General features: G+C 28.5%; 1 protein-coding gene across 1 annotated transcript in view; it reads left to right on the forward strand.

Moving 5' to 3' along the window:
- Nucleotides 1-13,528, forward strand: part of LOC111627636 (SH3 domain-binding protein 5-like) — a 49,003-nt gene that overhangs the window by 32,455 nt on the left and 3,020 nt on the right. Inside the window, exons 8-9 of the mRNA XM_023371221.1 lie at nt 716-943; nt 13,290-13,451. Of these exons, the coding sequence (XP_023226989.1) occupies nt 716-943; nt 13,290-13,451 (390 nt within the window). The remainder of the gene's footprint in view (nt 1-715; nt 944-13,289; nt 13,452-13,528) is intronic.

A 13,528-nucleotide genomic window follows, 5' to 3' on the forward strand; every position in this document is an offset into this window, starting at 1 on the left:
CATAGTCTTTTGTTCACTATTAGTTCACTGTCAGTTGCTACAAATAAATGATCAAATATTTTTGGTTTCAAGTGTGTGAGAGCTTCCAATGAGATATCATACTCCATTGTTCAGCTTTGAAATCATTCTTCCAGAAAAGGATTGTTTGGGATACCTTCAAATTGTAAATCATTTGTGCATTGTAAATCATATTTATGCTTCATTCGTTTTTCTGCATCTGATTCTGATACATATCATAAATGCATTGATTAGTTTAGTCATTTGAAATTTCAATAAAATGTATTTACTTCACCTTTTATATTTTTAACACTTCTAATACTGTAGCCCTTCCTTTTACCCAATTAATATTACTTGTAGACCAATATAACTTATATTAATGCATTTTTCTGTTGGGCACTAATATGCTATAGTGGCCAAACAAAATCAAAACAGTGTAAACTGAAAAGAGTATCATGACACACTTAATAAAAGCTTTCAAACATACAGTATAATAAACTAGAATCTCTGAATCACTACTGACTGACTGCTTGTAAGTGATAAAATAGCTAATTAATCTTTAAGTGCATTATAATTTAATAACAGTTATAATTTCGATTATAAATATTATTTTTTCTTGATTTAATATAAATTTAATAAATTAATTTAATTCTATTGTAAACCAGAATTATTAATATAAAAATCAGTTGGTAATTAGTATATATATATATTTGTATAGGAACAAAAAAGAAAAGTCCAGCAGTTAGAAGAAAATGTAACAAAAGTAAAAATGAGTTATGCTGATGCCCTTCATAATTTGGAAGAAATTAGTGATGAAATACATCATAGGCGTAAATCCAAAGAACTACAAAATCAAGAGAGAGGTGAAGGAGTAGGAGCTGAATCACCTTTACCTTCACACCATCGTATACCATATATAAATGATGTGAAAAATGAGAGGAAACAGGTTAGAAACTATTTCTTGATTCCGCCAATTATGTTATACTATACGTACAACATAAAAGTTGTTGGAGTCATTGATTAAGATAAATCTTGTAAGATTAAATTAGTTTTCTAGTAGCAATTTCTTTTCACAAAGAAAATGATGAGTAAATAAACTGATGATTTATAAAAATTTGTTGATTTTTACAGTGGTAGTTTCCAGAAAAATTAAATTAGATTTGATGATAAAATTAAATCATTTGAATATAAATTTAATAAATTAATTAATTTTATTTTATTGTAAATCAGAATTATTAATATAAAAATCAATCGGTAATTTGTATAATTACCAATTGATTTTTACCTTTGATTGATTACCTTTTCACAAGAAAGGGAAAACATATTTATCAATTAATTTTTTTGAAAAAAGTCAATTTAAAGAAATGTTATAAAGCAGGGGTTTCAAACTAGCAGGCCAGATACGGCCCATTAAAGCTTTGTATCTGGCCCACAGCTTTGATGATTTCTGTCCTAAAAATCAATGTTTCTGACATCTTGCAGTGATAAAACAAGAAACATAAACAGAAGTTTAAATTTTTTTAAGTTGTAAAGGTTTGGCAACAAAGGGGCCTTTGTAAGAGCTCTTCAGAAAGTTTACAGAAAATGGTTATTAGTCATAAACAGAATGCTATATTTATAATTAATTGATGAGAGTATAAATTTGTTGAGGCTTGTTTTAGTCCATATCTAGCCCCATCAGACTTTTTTCAATTCTGAAATTTAAAAATTGATATTAAAGACATTTGCTGGTGATCAATAGATCAAGTGAAATGTTTTGTAGTACAGTGGCTAGAAACAAAGAGAACTGATTTCTACTGGAAGAGGTTAGAAGAGTGGCTACACAGTCATGGCCAACATACAGCCCGTCTAATGAATTTGTGGCCCATGATCAATCTTTCAATATTAGCTACTCAAGTCCGAATATCTTGATGAAAAATTCTGATGCCTGAAAAAAAAAACAAAGGTCAACAACTCACTGCATTTAGAATTAACCCTCCATTACAAATCTCGTAAGTACAGCGTAAAATATTGATAAAGCATGATAATGTGAAAAATGTATCTGTAATCTCTATCTACAATTTAGTCTCTACGGGTTGACACCACAATGAGATATCGCACCACCTCAAAATCTTCCTAGGGCAGCCTCTGGTTCAGCCCATGGAAAAAGTTTTCTTTCCAATTTGACCCAGGGGCAAAAACTGTTGGCCACCCCTGGGCTGCATAGTACGGAAAAATGTTTTAACTTGAATAGAATGTACGTTGAAAAATAAAGTGCTAAATTTGATTGGCTGTCTTTTTATTTAAATTTTCTGGGAACTTTTTGAATACCCCATGTACTTTTTACAAAAAATATTGCTCGATAACTCAGTAATTATTTTATAAGAAAAATATATGTAAAAAAATTTTTTAAATGTTTTATGCTTCATCTGTAACAACTAATGCAATCAGTTAAGTCTAAGAAATAATTTTTTATGACGATATAGTAGAACCCCATTTATCAAGTGGCTAGTTAATAAGATTTTAGTTTGTGAATTATATCTCACAAAGATGCTCAGTTTTATAAATGAATGGGAATTTGATTAAAGACACTGTTATGCCAATTTTGATATTATTGCCTAAATATGAAATCAATACAGTGGTCGGTTCTCAGTTAAACCTTTTTAACAATTATAGTAAATGGTCTACCAGTGACTGAATTGATTGAACCATCAAACACTGGTCTGTGCTTCATTAACAGGCTGCATGTGGAGTTTTTTAGGTTTTCTTCACATATCTAACATTTAAATAGAGACTAAGTTTCCTTAAAATGTTCTCTTGGGTGATAATTCCTTGGCAGATCACCCAAGTGTTGTTGTTCTATCAGTCCAATCCATTACAGTAAAAGTCAAGAAAGTTAGCAAATCTATCATTACAGAAGTTTCCTTTGAAGTTAATGTTTTGATTAATTTAAAGATTATTATAACTGGAATTAATTTCTTATCCTATCAAAATAATACATTCAGTTAACAAGTAACTTTGTATGGTCATCAAATGAGAAACCGCCATATTTATCAACTGTTACTAACAATGTGGTGATACAAATGACTGTTTATATAATAAATATATCTCTTTAATCACAAGCACTCATTTTATGAATTTAAAAACACATTAAATAATTAATGATTCCTTTAATATTTTCAAATGAACGTTATAATTATAATAATGTTTAAAATAAATATAAAATATACTTCAAAATTTTTATGAAAAATTAGCATTTGTTATGTTTGGGTATTAAAAGAATTGATAGTTTAAATTTTGTTATTTTGAATTTTAAGAAATTAAATCTATGTGATTTGAACTTTAATGCTATATTAATTATATCCCACTGTTGTTTATTATTACAAGTTACATACTTGTAAAGTTTAATAGATCACAAAATTTGAATTGCATTTTCTTGTGAATGCAAATAGAAGCCACTTCTAAATTGTATGATTTTTAAAGTATGGATTAAATGGAGCAAAAAAAGGATCAAAATCCAGCCATGTTTTTGCTCCATTAGGAACTTCTTGTTACATAAAGTAAGAAATACAGAGTTCCACTATCAGATTTTAGTTGATCTATTGTAGAATGCCACCTGCAAGTTCTCATAAAATATGGTATTGCCTTTAGCACCAGAAGTGATCATATTTATAGCAAATAAACAAAAATTATAGGGTATAGACATCTGATATAAGAACAACAAATGAGCTATCGTACCAGAGAACAAACTATTCTCAGAAAAATAATACAAAGTAATCGGAAGTGTCGTGAAAACTGTTGAAGAGTTTATTAAAACATTCTTAAACATAAAATTAGTTTCTCTTGGCATGCTGAAGTGTGTTTTGATAACATTTTTAAAAATCTTTTGTTCGTATTTGACGTGGTTTGGACGGGTGCAATTTTCTTTTAGTGGGTGTTGTCTCTAAAGATTGAAATTTATCATCAGTCCTAATTCTTTTTTCTATATTTGGAATTTTATCACTGGTTAAATATTCAGAGTTTGTTGTTGAACTATTATGTTATGGAAGAGGATGTATATACTTTGTATAAATATTTCCAGATTATGCAATACAATTTTTTCAGCAACTATCAGCATGTGTGTGCATGTGCAAACAAACACACACACATGCAAACAGATATATATATATATATATATATAAGACTTTGATGTGAGGAAATGAAGATTGTTTTAAAAATGTGAATCAAGTCTACTTCTAAAGTGCATCTAAACTGCCTTTTTTGCATGAAATTCCAACTCCTGTCTGGCCTCTTAATTTCCTGTTTGCCCATCACCTTGTCCTGTAGATTGATTCCCTCTACTTCTAGCTCTTGGAATCAGTCCAATAACATTTTTGAGATCCCTACTAGTGATGTGCCGGATATCCGTATTTGTATCCACAGATATCCGAGGGAGAAAAGATCCGTATTCGTATCCATTACTTTTTAGTGGATCTTTAATGGATCTTTTATCTTAATGAATTTCATTACTTATATGAAATTTTAAAGATAGGTAGCAATAAAATACTAATAACTTCAATTCAAATCACTTTTTATTTCTTAAAATCACATATTTGGCACATTCATATTGCAAAAATTTTATCATGCAAAAATCATTTACTATCGTAAAATATTTCCATATTACACTGCTAAACTTTTTTGTTGTCATTGTTTTTATTTTAATTTAACTCAACACTCCAAAAACACAAATGTAATCTATGCTATCCCGTGTCACACTAAACTATAAACAAAAACACGTGCAGTGCAAGTCAAAACGCGTTGCGTTACTAACGCAAAGCGTCAACTATCTGTCCAAGATCATATGTACTGGCACGGACTGAGTACGAAAGTTGAGATCCATATCTGTATCCACGGATCTAGACACTAATGATCCGTATCCATGGATATACATTTTGAATGATCCAGCACATAACTAATCCCTACATTGGCTTATATTTGTAATGAATAATACTCTGTTTATATATTTGTCTAACAAGTGGTAAGATCGTAATGTTGAAGAAAAGACATTATTATTAATTTGTTTATAGTAAATATCACTGCTATTACTGTTTCTTTGATAGGGTCATGAGCCACATACTATTTTCTATTTTAGGATCACACATTTCTTTAGGATTTGTACAAAATATGTATATAGACTCAGCTTTTTATAAAGTAATTAATTGCTTTGTTATTTTTATTGGTTTAAGCAAATTCACAGATAATGTTAAGTGGGGTAAGTACATCAGATTATAATTAGAGGGAATTCTTGATTTTTTAAAAAGACATGTTATAATTAAAATATAATTAATAAATCTTCACATTATACATAATTCATCTAATGTTAAAATTTCTAGCAGACAAACATATATATAGACAAACAAATATAGTAATTTAAATTTTAATACCAGCTGTTACAGCTGGTATTAAAATTTAAATTACTATATTTCAAGCAAATAAGAATTAACACTTAAAGCACTGGTTAAGACTGACAGCATGCATTCAGTAGGTTTTTTAAGCACTCTTTTTTGTGTTATCAGCCTCAAGCTTTGGCTGATAACACAAAAAGAGAGCTTAAAAAACCAACTTATGCAAAGATGATGATAAAAGTATCACTTAATAAAAACTTAAATTCCGGTATGAATATGTATTTTAAATTGTATGCTTTAGGACTTGCTAATTCTGATAACATTAACTGGCTGGTAGCAATACTTGGAGTGTGCTTAATTTTACACAAATTGTATTTAAAGTAATCACAATATAATTTTATCAAGAGCTGATTAGATAATTCACAAACCTATAAGAAATTAAATAGCTTAAGAAATGAATGGAAGTTGGTGCCATATGTAAATAAACAGGAAACTCAAACTGCTTGTTAAAGTTTCAGCTATTTAGCCTAAGTGGGCCAAAATGTTTCTATTAAACCCTTATTTTATAGCCCAACATGTCTAAATATATTTTGTACTTATTATAATAGACAATACCAAATAAAGATTTTGCTAAATTTGCTTTTTCTTCAAAAACATTTTTTATTGATGAAATTTATTAAATAAAGTGTCGTCGCAGTTCTTACAAAACATTTTTGTGATTATTTTCAATCAATCAATCAAAGTTTTTTATTGTACTAAGGAAAAGTCCTTGTTACAGAGGGGTTATTTTATACATGAAAATCCATAGTAGCTTGTTTTACATCTTATATATATATANTTGTCCTGTAGATTGATTCCCTCTACTTCTAGCTCTTGGAATCAGTCCAATAACATTTTTGAGATCCCTACTAGTGATGTGCCGGATATCCGTATTTGTATCCACAGATATCCGAGGGAGAAAAGATCCGTATTCGTATCCATTACTTTTTAGTGGATCTTTAATGGATCTTTTATCTTAATGAATTTCATTACTTATATGAAATTTTAAAGATAGGTAGCAATAAAATACTAATAACTTCAATTCAAATCACTTTTTATTTCTTAAAATCACATATTTGGCACATTCATATTGCAAAAATTTTATCATGCAAAAATCATTTACTATCGTAAAATATTTCCATATTACACTGCTAAACTTTTTTGTTGTCATTGTTTTTATTTTAATTTAACTCAACACTCCAAAAACACAAATGTAATCTATGCTATCCCGTGACACACTAAACTATAAACAAAAACACGTGCAGTGCAAGTCAAAACGCGTTGCGTTACTAACGCAAAGCGTCAACTATCTGTCCAAGATCACACGTACTGGCACGGACTGAGTACGAAAGTTGAGATCCATATCTGTATCCACGGATCTAGACACTAATGATCCGTATCCATGGATATACATTTTGAATGATCCAGCACATAACTAATCCCTACATTGGCTTATATTTGTAATGAATAATACTCTGTTTATATATTTGTCTAACAAGTGGTAAGATCGTAATGTTGAAGAAAAGACATTATTATTAATTTGTTTATAGTAAATATCACTGCTATTACTGTTTCTTTGATAGGGTCATGAGCCACATACTATTTTCTATTTTAGGATCACACATTTCTTTAGGATTTGTACAAAATATGTATATAGACTCAGCTTTTTATAAAGTAATTAATTGCTTTGTTATTTTTATTGGTTTAAGCAAATTCACAGATAATGTTAAGTGGGGTAAGTACATCAGATTATAATTAGAGGGAATTCTTGATTTTTTAAAAAGACATGTTATAATTAAAATATAATTAATAAATCTTCACATTATACATAATTCATCTAATGTTAAAATTTCTAGCAGACAAACATATATATAGACAAACAAATATAGTAATTTAAATTTTAATACCAGCTGTTACAGCTGGTATTAAAATTTAAATTACTATATTTCAAGCAAATAAGAATTAACACTTAAAGCACTGGTTAAGACTGACAGCATGCATTCAGTAGGTTTTTTAAGCACTCTTTTTTGTGTTATCAGCCTCAAGCTTTGGCTGATAACACAAAAAGAGAGCTTAAAAAACCAACTTATGCAAAGATGATGATAAAAGTATCACTTAATAAAAACTTAAATTCCGGTATGAATATGTATTTTAAATTGTATGCTTTAGGACTTGCTAATTCTGATAACATTAACTGGCTGGTAGCAATACTTGGAGTGTGCTTAATTTTACACAAATTGTATTTAAAGTAATCACAATATAATTTTATCAAGAGCTGATTAGATAATTCACAAACCTATAAGAAATTAAATAGCTTAAGAAATGAATGGAAGTTGGTGCCATATGTAAATAAACAGGAAACTCAAACTGCTTGTTAAAGTTTCAGCTATTTAGCCTAAGTGGGCCAAAATGTTTCTATTAAACCCTTATTTTATAGCCCAACATGTCTAAATATATTTTGTACTTATTATAATAGACAATACCAAATAAAGATTTTGCTAAATTTGCTTTTTCTTCAAAAACATTTTTTATTGATGAAATTTATTAAATAAAGTGTCGTCGCAGTTCTTACAAAACATTTTTGTGATTATTTTCAATCAATCAATCAAAGTTTTTTATTGTACTAAGGAAAAGTCCTTGTTACAGAGTGGTTATTTTATACATGAAAATCCATAGTAGCTTGTTTTACATCTTATATATATATATATTATTTTTTTTAACAAATAATTTTATAGATAGAAAAAATATACATAAACAAGTTTTAGTTGCATATCATTAGCTAAATATTAATTTGTAACATCATTATCAAATATATTAGTAATCTGGGTGAAAAAGTTATATAGATTATACGTATCATTTTTTAATAAATTTCCAATTCTTACCATATAATTTAGATCGTGGTTCATGCCAAGAATTTCTGTTATTTGGTATTTCTGACGAAATTTTTTAATAGCTGTGCAGTCTTTCAACAGATGAAGAATAGAAGTGTTTTCCGATTTACACCAATAGCACTTTTTTTTAGAACAATTTATATATGTATCATTAACCAACTAGGAATATTTATTTAGACGAAGTTGTAATAATAATCGTTTAATATTCATATTTATTTCAGTTATAATAAATCTGGAGTCAGAAGGAATTTTTAAAATTTGAGAATACCATGGATGATAAGCCGATTGCAATATTGAGTTTTGATCTTGGGTTATTGATTGCGATATGGCCGATTCTATCAGTAGTGTATAGGCGTTATTCCAATTTATGTCAGATTTATCTAATAAAACACTTGAGATTCCATATGTTTGAAGTATTTTATTGAATTTGTATTGCCAAGTATCTATGGTGGCATTTAGAACATTTGATTGAAACATATTTTGGTGTAAAAATTTTATATTCTCATCATCTGTATTTATAAGTTGGTAATAGAATCTCATTAATCTTTTTAAAAACCAAGGAAATAGTTGAATCCTATTTGTTTCTGCTCTAATGGAATATCCTGGTACCGTTCTCTCAAGCTTGAATAAATTATTTTGTGATTATTTTTAGATGTTAAAATCAGAAATTGTAGTTAAACAGAATAGGATTTCATTATTTAAAAAAAAAAAAAAACTTGTATTGTGAAGTCTTATAACATTTCCAAAGCAGTTCACTACATGAAACTCCTGAAAGTGAAGCCAGAAAAATACTCCTGGAAGTCAGTTTTGTATTAAAAACACATCTTACAGCACTTATTTGACTTTAGTATTTCTTTATGGATCTTGCTAAATTAAAGGCTTTGGATTAGTAAATAAAATTGAAATACTTTAAAAGTTTACTACTACTTTGATAATATTTGAATGCAAGTTTGCAGATTAGAGGAGCAATATGCCAAAAAATTTTATCAGCTATTAAAAATTTTATCTCTTAAAAAAATAAGTTTATTTTTATAATGGAACGGTAGAAAATTCTCTGTATTTACTGACAAACACTTCAAATATTTAAGTCAAACATAAAAATATTACTTTATTGGAGTCAAAAATGATAAAAACAGCAATTCGTCTTTATGGATTATAAACAAAATCAAAACGTGAAACATTTATTTGGAATGTATGATAAGTCTGGACCCATAGGGGTCACATTGAGGTGAAGCATAGTGCCGAATAACGCAGAATGAATTTGAGTTAATTTGATAATGACCTGTTGTCAATGCCAAAACATTTAACGGGTTGTATCTAGACATTCCACCAGTTGTGCATGATAGTCCAAATCTAGCCTTTCAAACTCTTCGGTGACTTTGTGCCAACAGAGGGTTCTTGTCAAGATAACTTCAGTGTGTTCCTCCTTACTCACTGCCATGCTTCATTCATAAAAGAATAAACAAACATCAATGTAACTCCCATGGGATCAGACTTACAGTATTTGACTTTGTTTGAATTTTTTTTGCATTCCCCGAAGATAGATCTAAGAAGTTTGAAACTACTAGGAGAGTAGTTTTAGTTTTTTAGACTCTCTTGATTCTGCTTCAATTAGTATTTTTATATTCCATTCAGGCTTATTACCTATTTCTGAAACCGTATCGGCATCAAATTATTTGGCAAATAAATCATTGGATTCTAATAAATTAGGACAGAATTCAAACATTACAGAAATTAGACAACACTATGGAATTTTTGAATTTACTGTACTTAAACTCTATATAAATAATGTTGGTATAACATATTAATAAGTTCTTTGCACACAATCCAGGCTTATATTTGTGCAAATTGACTAGTAATTCCTCAGAGAGTTGAAAAATGTGACAATTTCAGACTTTAGACCTATACTTAAAGGTGTAGTCTGATGGTTTACAACAAAATTTTTACAATTTTGTCAGATTTGTGTACTAACAGTGTAGTTTTAATGAAAGAATCAGAGTTGGAAGTTTAAAAACCGAGGCACCAGAGTCAATGGTTTGGTATACTAATTTCACTGTCCCAATAAAAATATATTTAAGTTTTTAAAATATGTTCTGCAAGTGCATAAATAATTGCTAAAATGATTGTTTGCTTTTTATGCAGCTAGAAATTCTCTCAAACAATATAATGTCTAAAATTTAATCTCATTGTTTAATTTTAGGTTACCGACTTACAAAATTTAATACCAGTTTCTAAAGTGGTGAAATTTCTATTATACAGACATTTTACGTACATGAAATTGAAGTATTTCCATCTGCAAACAAAATTGGATCAATTTCAAATTCATTCCCAACTGCCAAATATAATTTCAAAAGCAAAATATATAAACACAAACAAAAGATTAGATTTATATATGTATACAGTATATTTATAGAATCCACAATGATATATTTTCAAAAGGAAGCTAAACAAATTATAAAATTAGAATTGCATTAAGTAATTTATGATTAAATGCTTTTAAAAAACTTTAACCAAACATTTGAAAGTAGACAGATGCTAAATAATATATATATATATATGTAAAATGCAAACTTCCTGATGATAAAAAATATAGTAAATTACAAAACAACAAATTTTTTATGCAGATTTTAGTAAATCTTAACTGTCTTTAATAAAATTTTACTTTGCATGCAAAGCTCTGTTTTGAATTATTCTGTAAGGAGTATTACATAATGCAGTTTTGTTCAATTTAACTAAATTTAAAATGTAAATATGGATAAACCAACTACTCGTCTGCATGACTGAAGAAAGTTTTCAGAGTTTTGTAAAAATAGTGCATCAAGTTTGACAGACAAGTCGTTTGCAGCCGTACCGAAGTTCAGCCAACCGCTGCTTTGATTTATTGATGACATTTTGTAGTGAGACAATAGATTGTTTTTAGTTTCTAAAAATGCCTACTATTTGTTTAAAAGGTTAAGTATTAATATGTAGTCAGAGTGTAAGGTAAATTTAGTATATGAGAGAAGAATTCTGAGGAAAAACATTTAAATTTGTTAATACCGTACATCGATGAGGGAAGAACAACTGTGTTGGAATATTTTATGACAAAATTTACACATGAATGTTATCAATAATTAAATTGATATATGGATAATTTATTAAGGTATTTGAATTAAAGCTTGAGAAATTTTCTTGCCATGTTTGTATGACAAGAATAACGTTGATTTAATTAAGAGAATCTGATCGATTTTCCTCGAGTTTAATTTGTTCTTCTTCATAGAAATTTTGAGAAAAATCATGTACTAATTTTACTATTATATCATAATGTAGGTATTGCAGAGGGTGTCAGACTGGGCACTTGCCCCTCCTGGAATTGAGTAAATAATCCATGGATTATAATCGTAAAAGTGATTGACATACATAATCTCACAGGGACGCTTTATCTTTTAGTATTGATGCAATTCTGTATTTTATAATTTACTTGTGAAAAAAAAAAACCCCAAAAATTAAAAATTTATTAATGTAATCATTTGTCTCCAAGCTTCAACTGGAAAATTTTCTATCAATGTACGATCTAATAGTAAAATTAAGTGTTAATACAGATTAGATATTCCAATACAGAGAAGAGAAAGGACACACTCCTAGTCAAGTATTTTATAGAATATATGAAACAACAAAATAGTTTTAAGATATTTTTTACAGTCAGCTAAGAGTCCGAGAAGTGATTTGTTTTGAATCGATGAATGAGCTTTATCAATTTCAGTTAAATTTTCCTTTATCAGAAGAGCATTTTAATTTTGAATGCTTTAAAAAATTTGCTAAATTAGTCATAAAATCGCACGTAAAAATGTTACTTCTGCACTTAAAAAAAAAGACAACTGGTTTTTTTAACAAAACAGTAAAATGTCCATACTACAAAAGTCAAGTTTATATAATGATCTTGCTTTACTAATATACATGCAAATTTTATTTATCATCATTTAATAATATATATTTATAAAAAAAAAATATCAAGATATGATGGCACGAAACAAATGTTAGCTCTCGTTAGGTGATTTTGCACCTGGCACCTGCAAAATTAATGCAAAAAGTGACTTGACTTTTTATTTTTTTCACTTGTAGGTTTTACAGCACGAGTCAGTGCTTATTCTTCCACAGAACAAATATTACACAAGACTTATTTATTTTTAATGTATTTTGAATGGCTGGTTGTATGTAAAAGGTAGCTTAATTAAAGTCCAAAAATAGTTAACTATATTATAGAATTTGTGCCAAGGGGTGTGTGATTAATCTTATTAGTAAAAAAAACACTAGCTCAAAAGTAGTTTAATCTTTTAAATACTATTCAACTAGTAGTGGTTTATTGAGTGTTTTCTTTAAACTATATATTACATCAAAGGCCAGAATTTTGTCCATAAAGTTTTATGCATTTGTGTTTAACAATGCAGGAGCATTGAATTGTTTGGAAAGAATGTGCTGTAATTATTATATTACATAAATCCATGGTGGCCAAACTGTGGCTCTCGTATATTGGATCCTTATTAATTAGGAGTAGAGGATCTGACTTAAGTGCTTTTCTTCTATATGTGTGTATGTATACACATTTCAATACATGATGCAGCTCATGTATTTCTGATATGTGGTATATGGCTCCAATTGTAATGAGGTTTGACCACCCCTAGTATATATACTAAATATTTACCCATTCAGTTATTGTTTTCTTTTTATTGGATATTTTGGCTGCATTTACTTGGCCTAATAATTGCAGATTTTGTTAAAGGTAGCTTGATTGTCTAAAACCAGACAATTGCATTCTTGCCTGAAGCATTATGTTGAAAGGCTACCTGTTATCAAATATGTAAATTTGTATTCTTTTAAAAATTAAATTTATTTTTTTCCCCAGTCTTTTTGCCTTTAACCAGAAAACTAACACATTTTATAACTGCCTTTAAGCCTTTCCTTTTGTAAACAAGTATTTATGCAGTATTATATTAACTTTTTCTGTTTGATATATTTACAGGAACAGAAACAAATCTGCAGGAGATCTATAGAAACGGAAACGGATGATATATATCTAAGGCTTCCTGATTCTCTGAGTACTAAAACAGCCATTCTTGTTAATTCGTTCTCCTCACCTTCGTCAATAAAATCTTTTGATGATGGAGAATTACCAAATACTGCTGTAAATATTGACTTTATATTTCCATATAGGAAATTCTGTAAATTTTTCAAATAACTTTGTTTTTTATATTTTCTCCC

The sequence above is a fragment of the Centruroides sculpturatus genome, unplaced genomic scaffold, assembly GCF_000671375.1.
Source record: "Centruroides sculpturatus isolate CEXI.00-Female unplaced genomic scaffold, Cexi_2.0 scaffold1, whole genome shotgun sequence".
Classification (NCBI taxonomy): Eukaryota; Metazoa; Arthropoda; class Arachnida; order Scorpiones; family Buthidae; genus Centruroides; species Centruroides sculpturatus.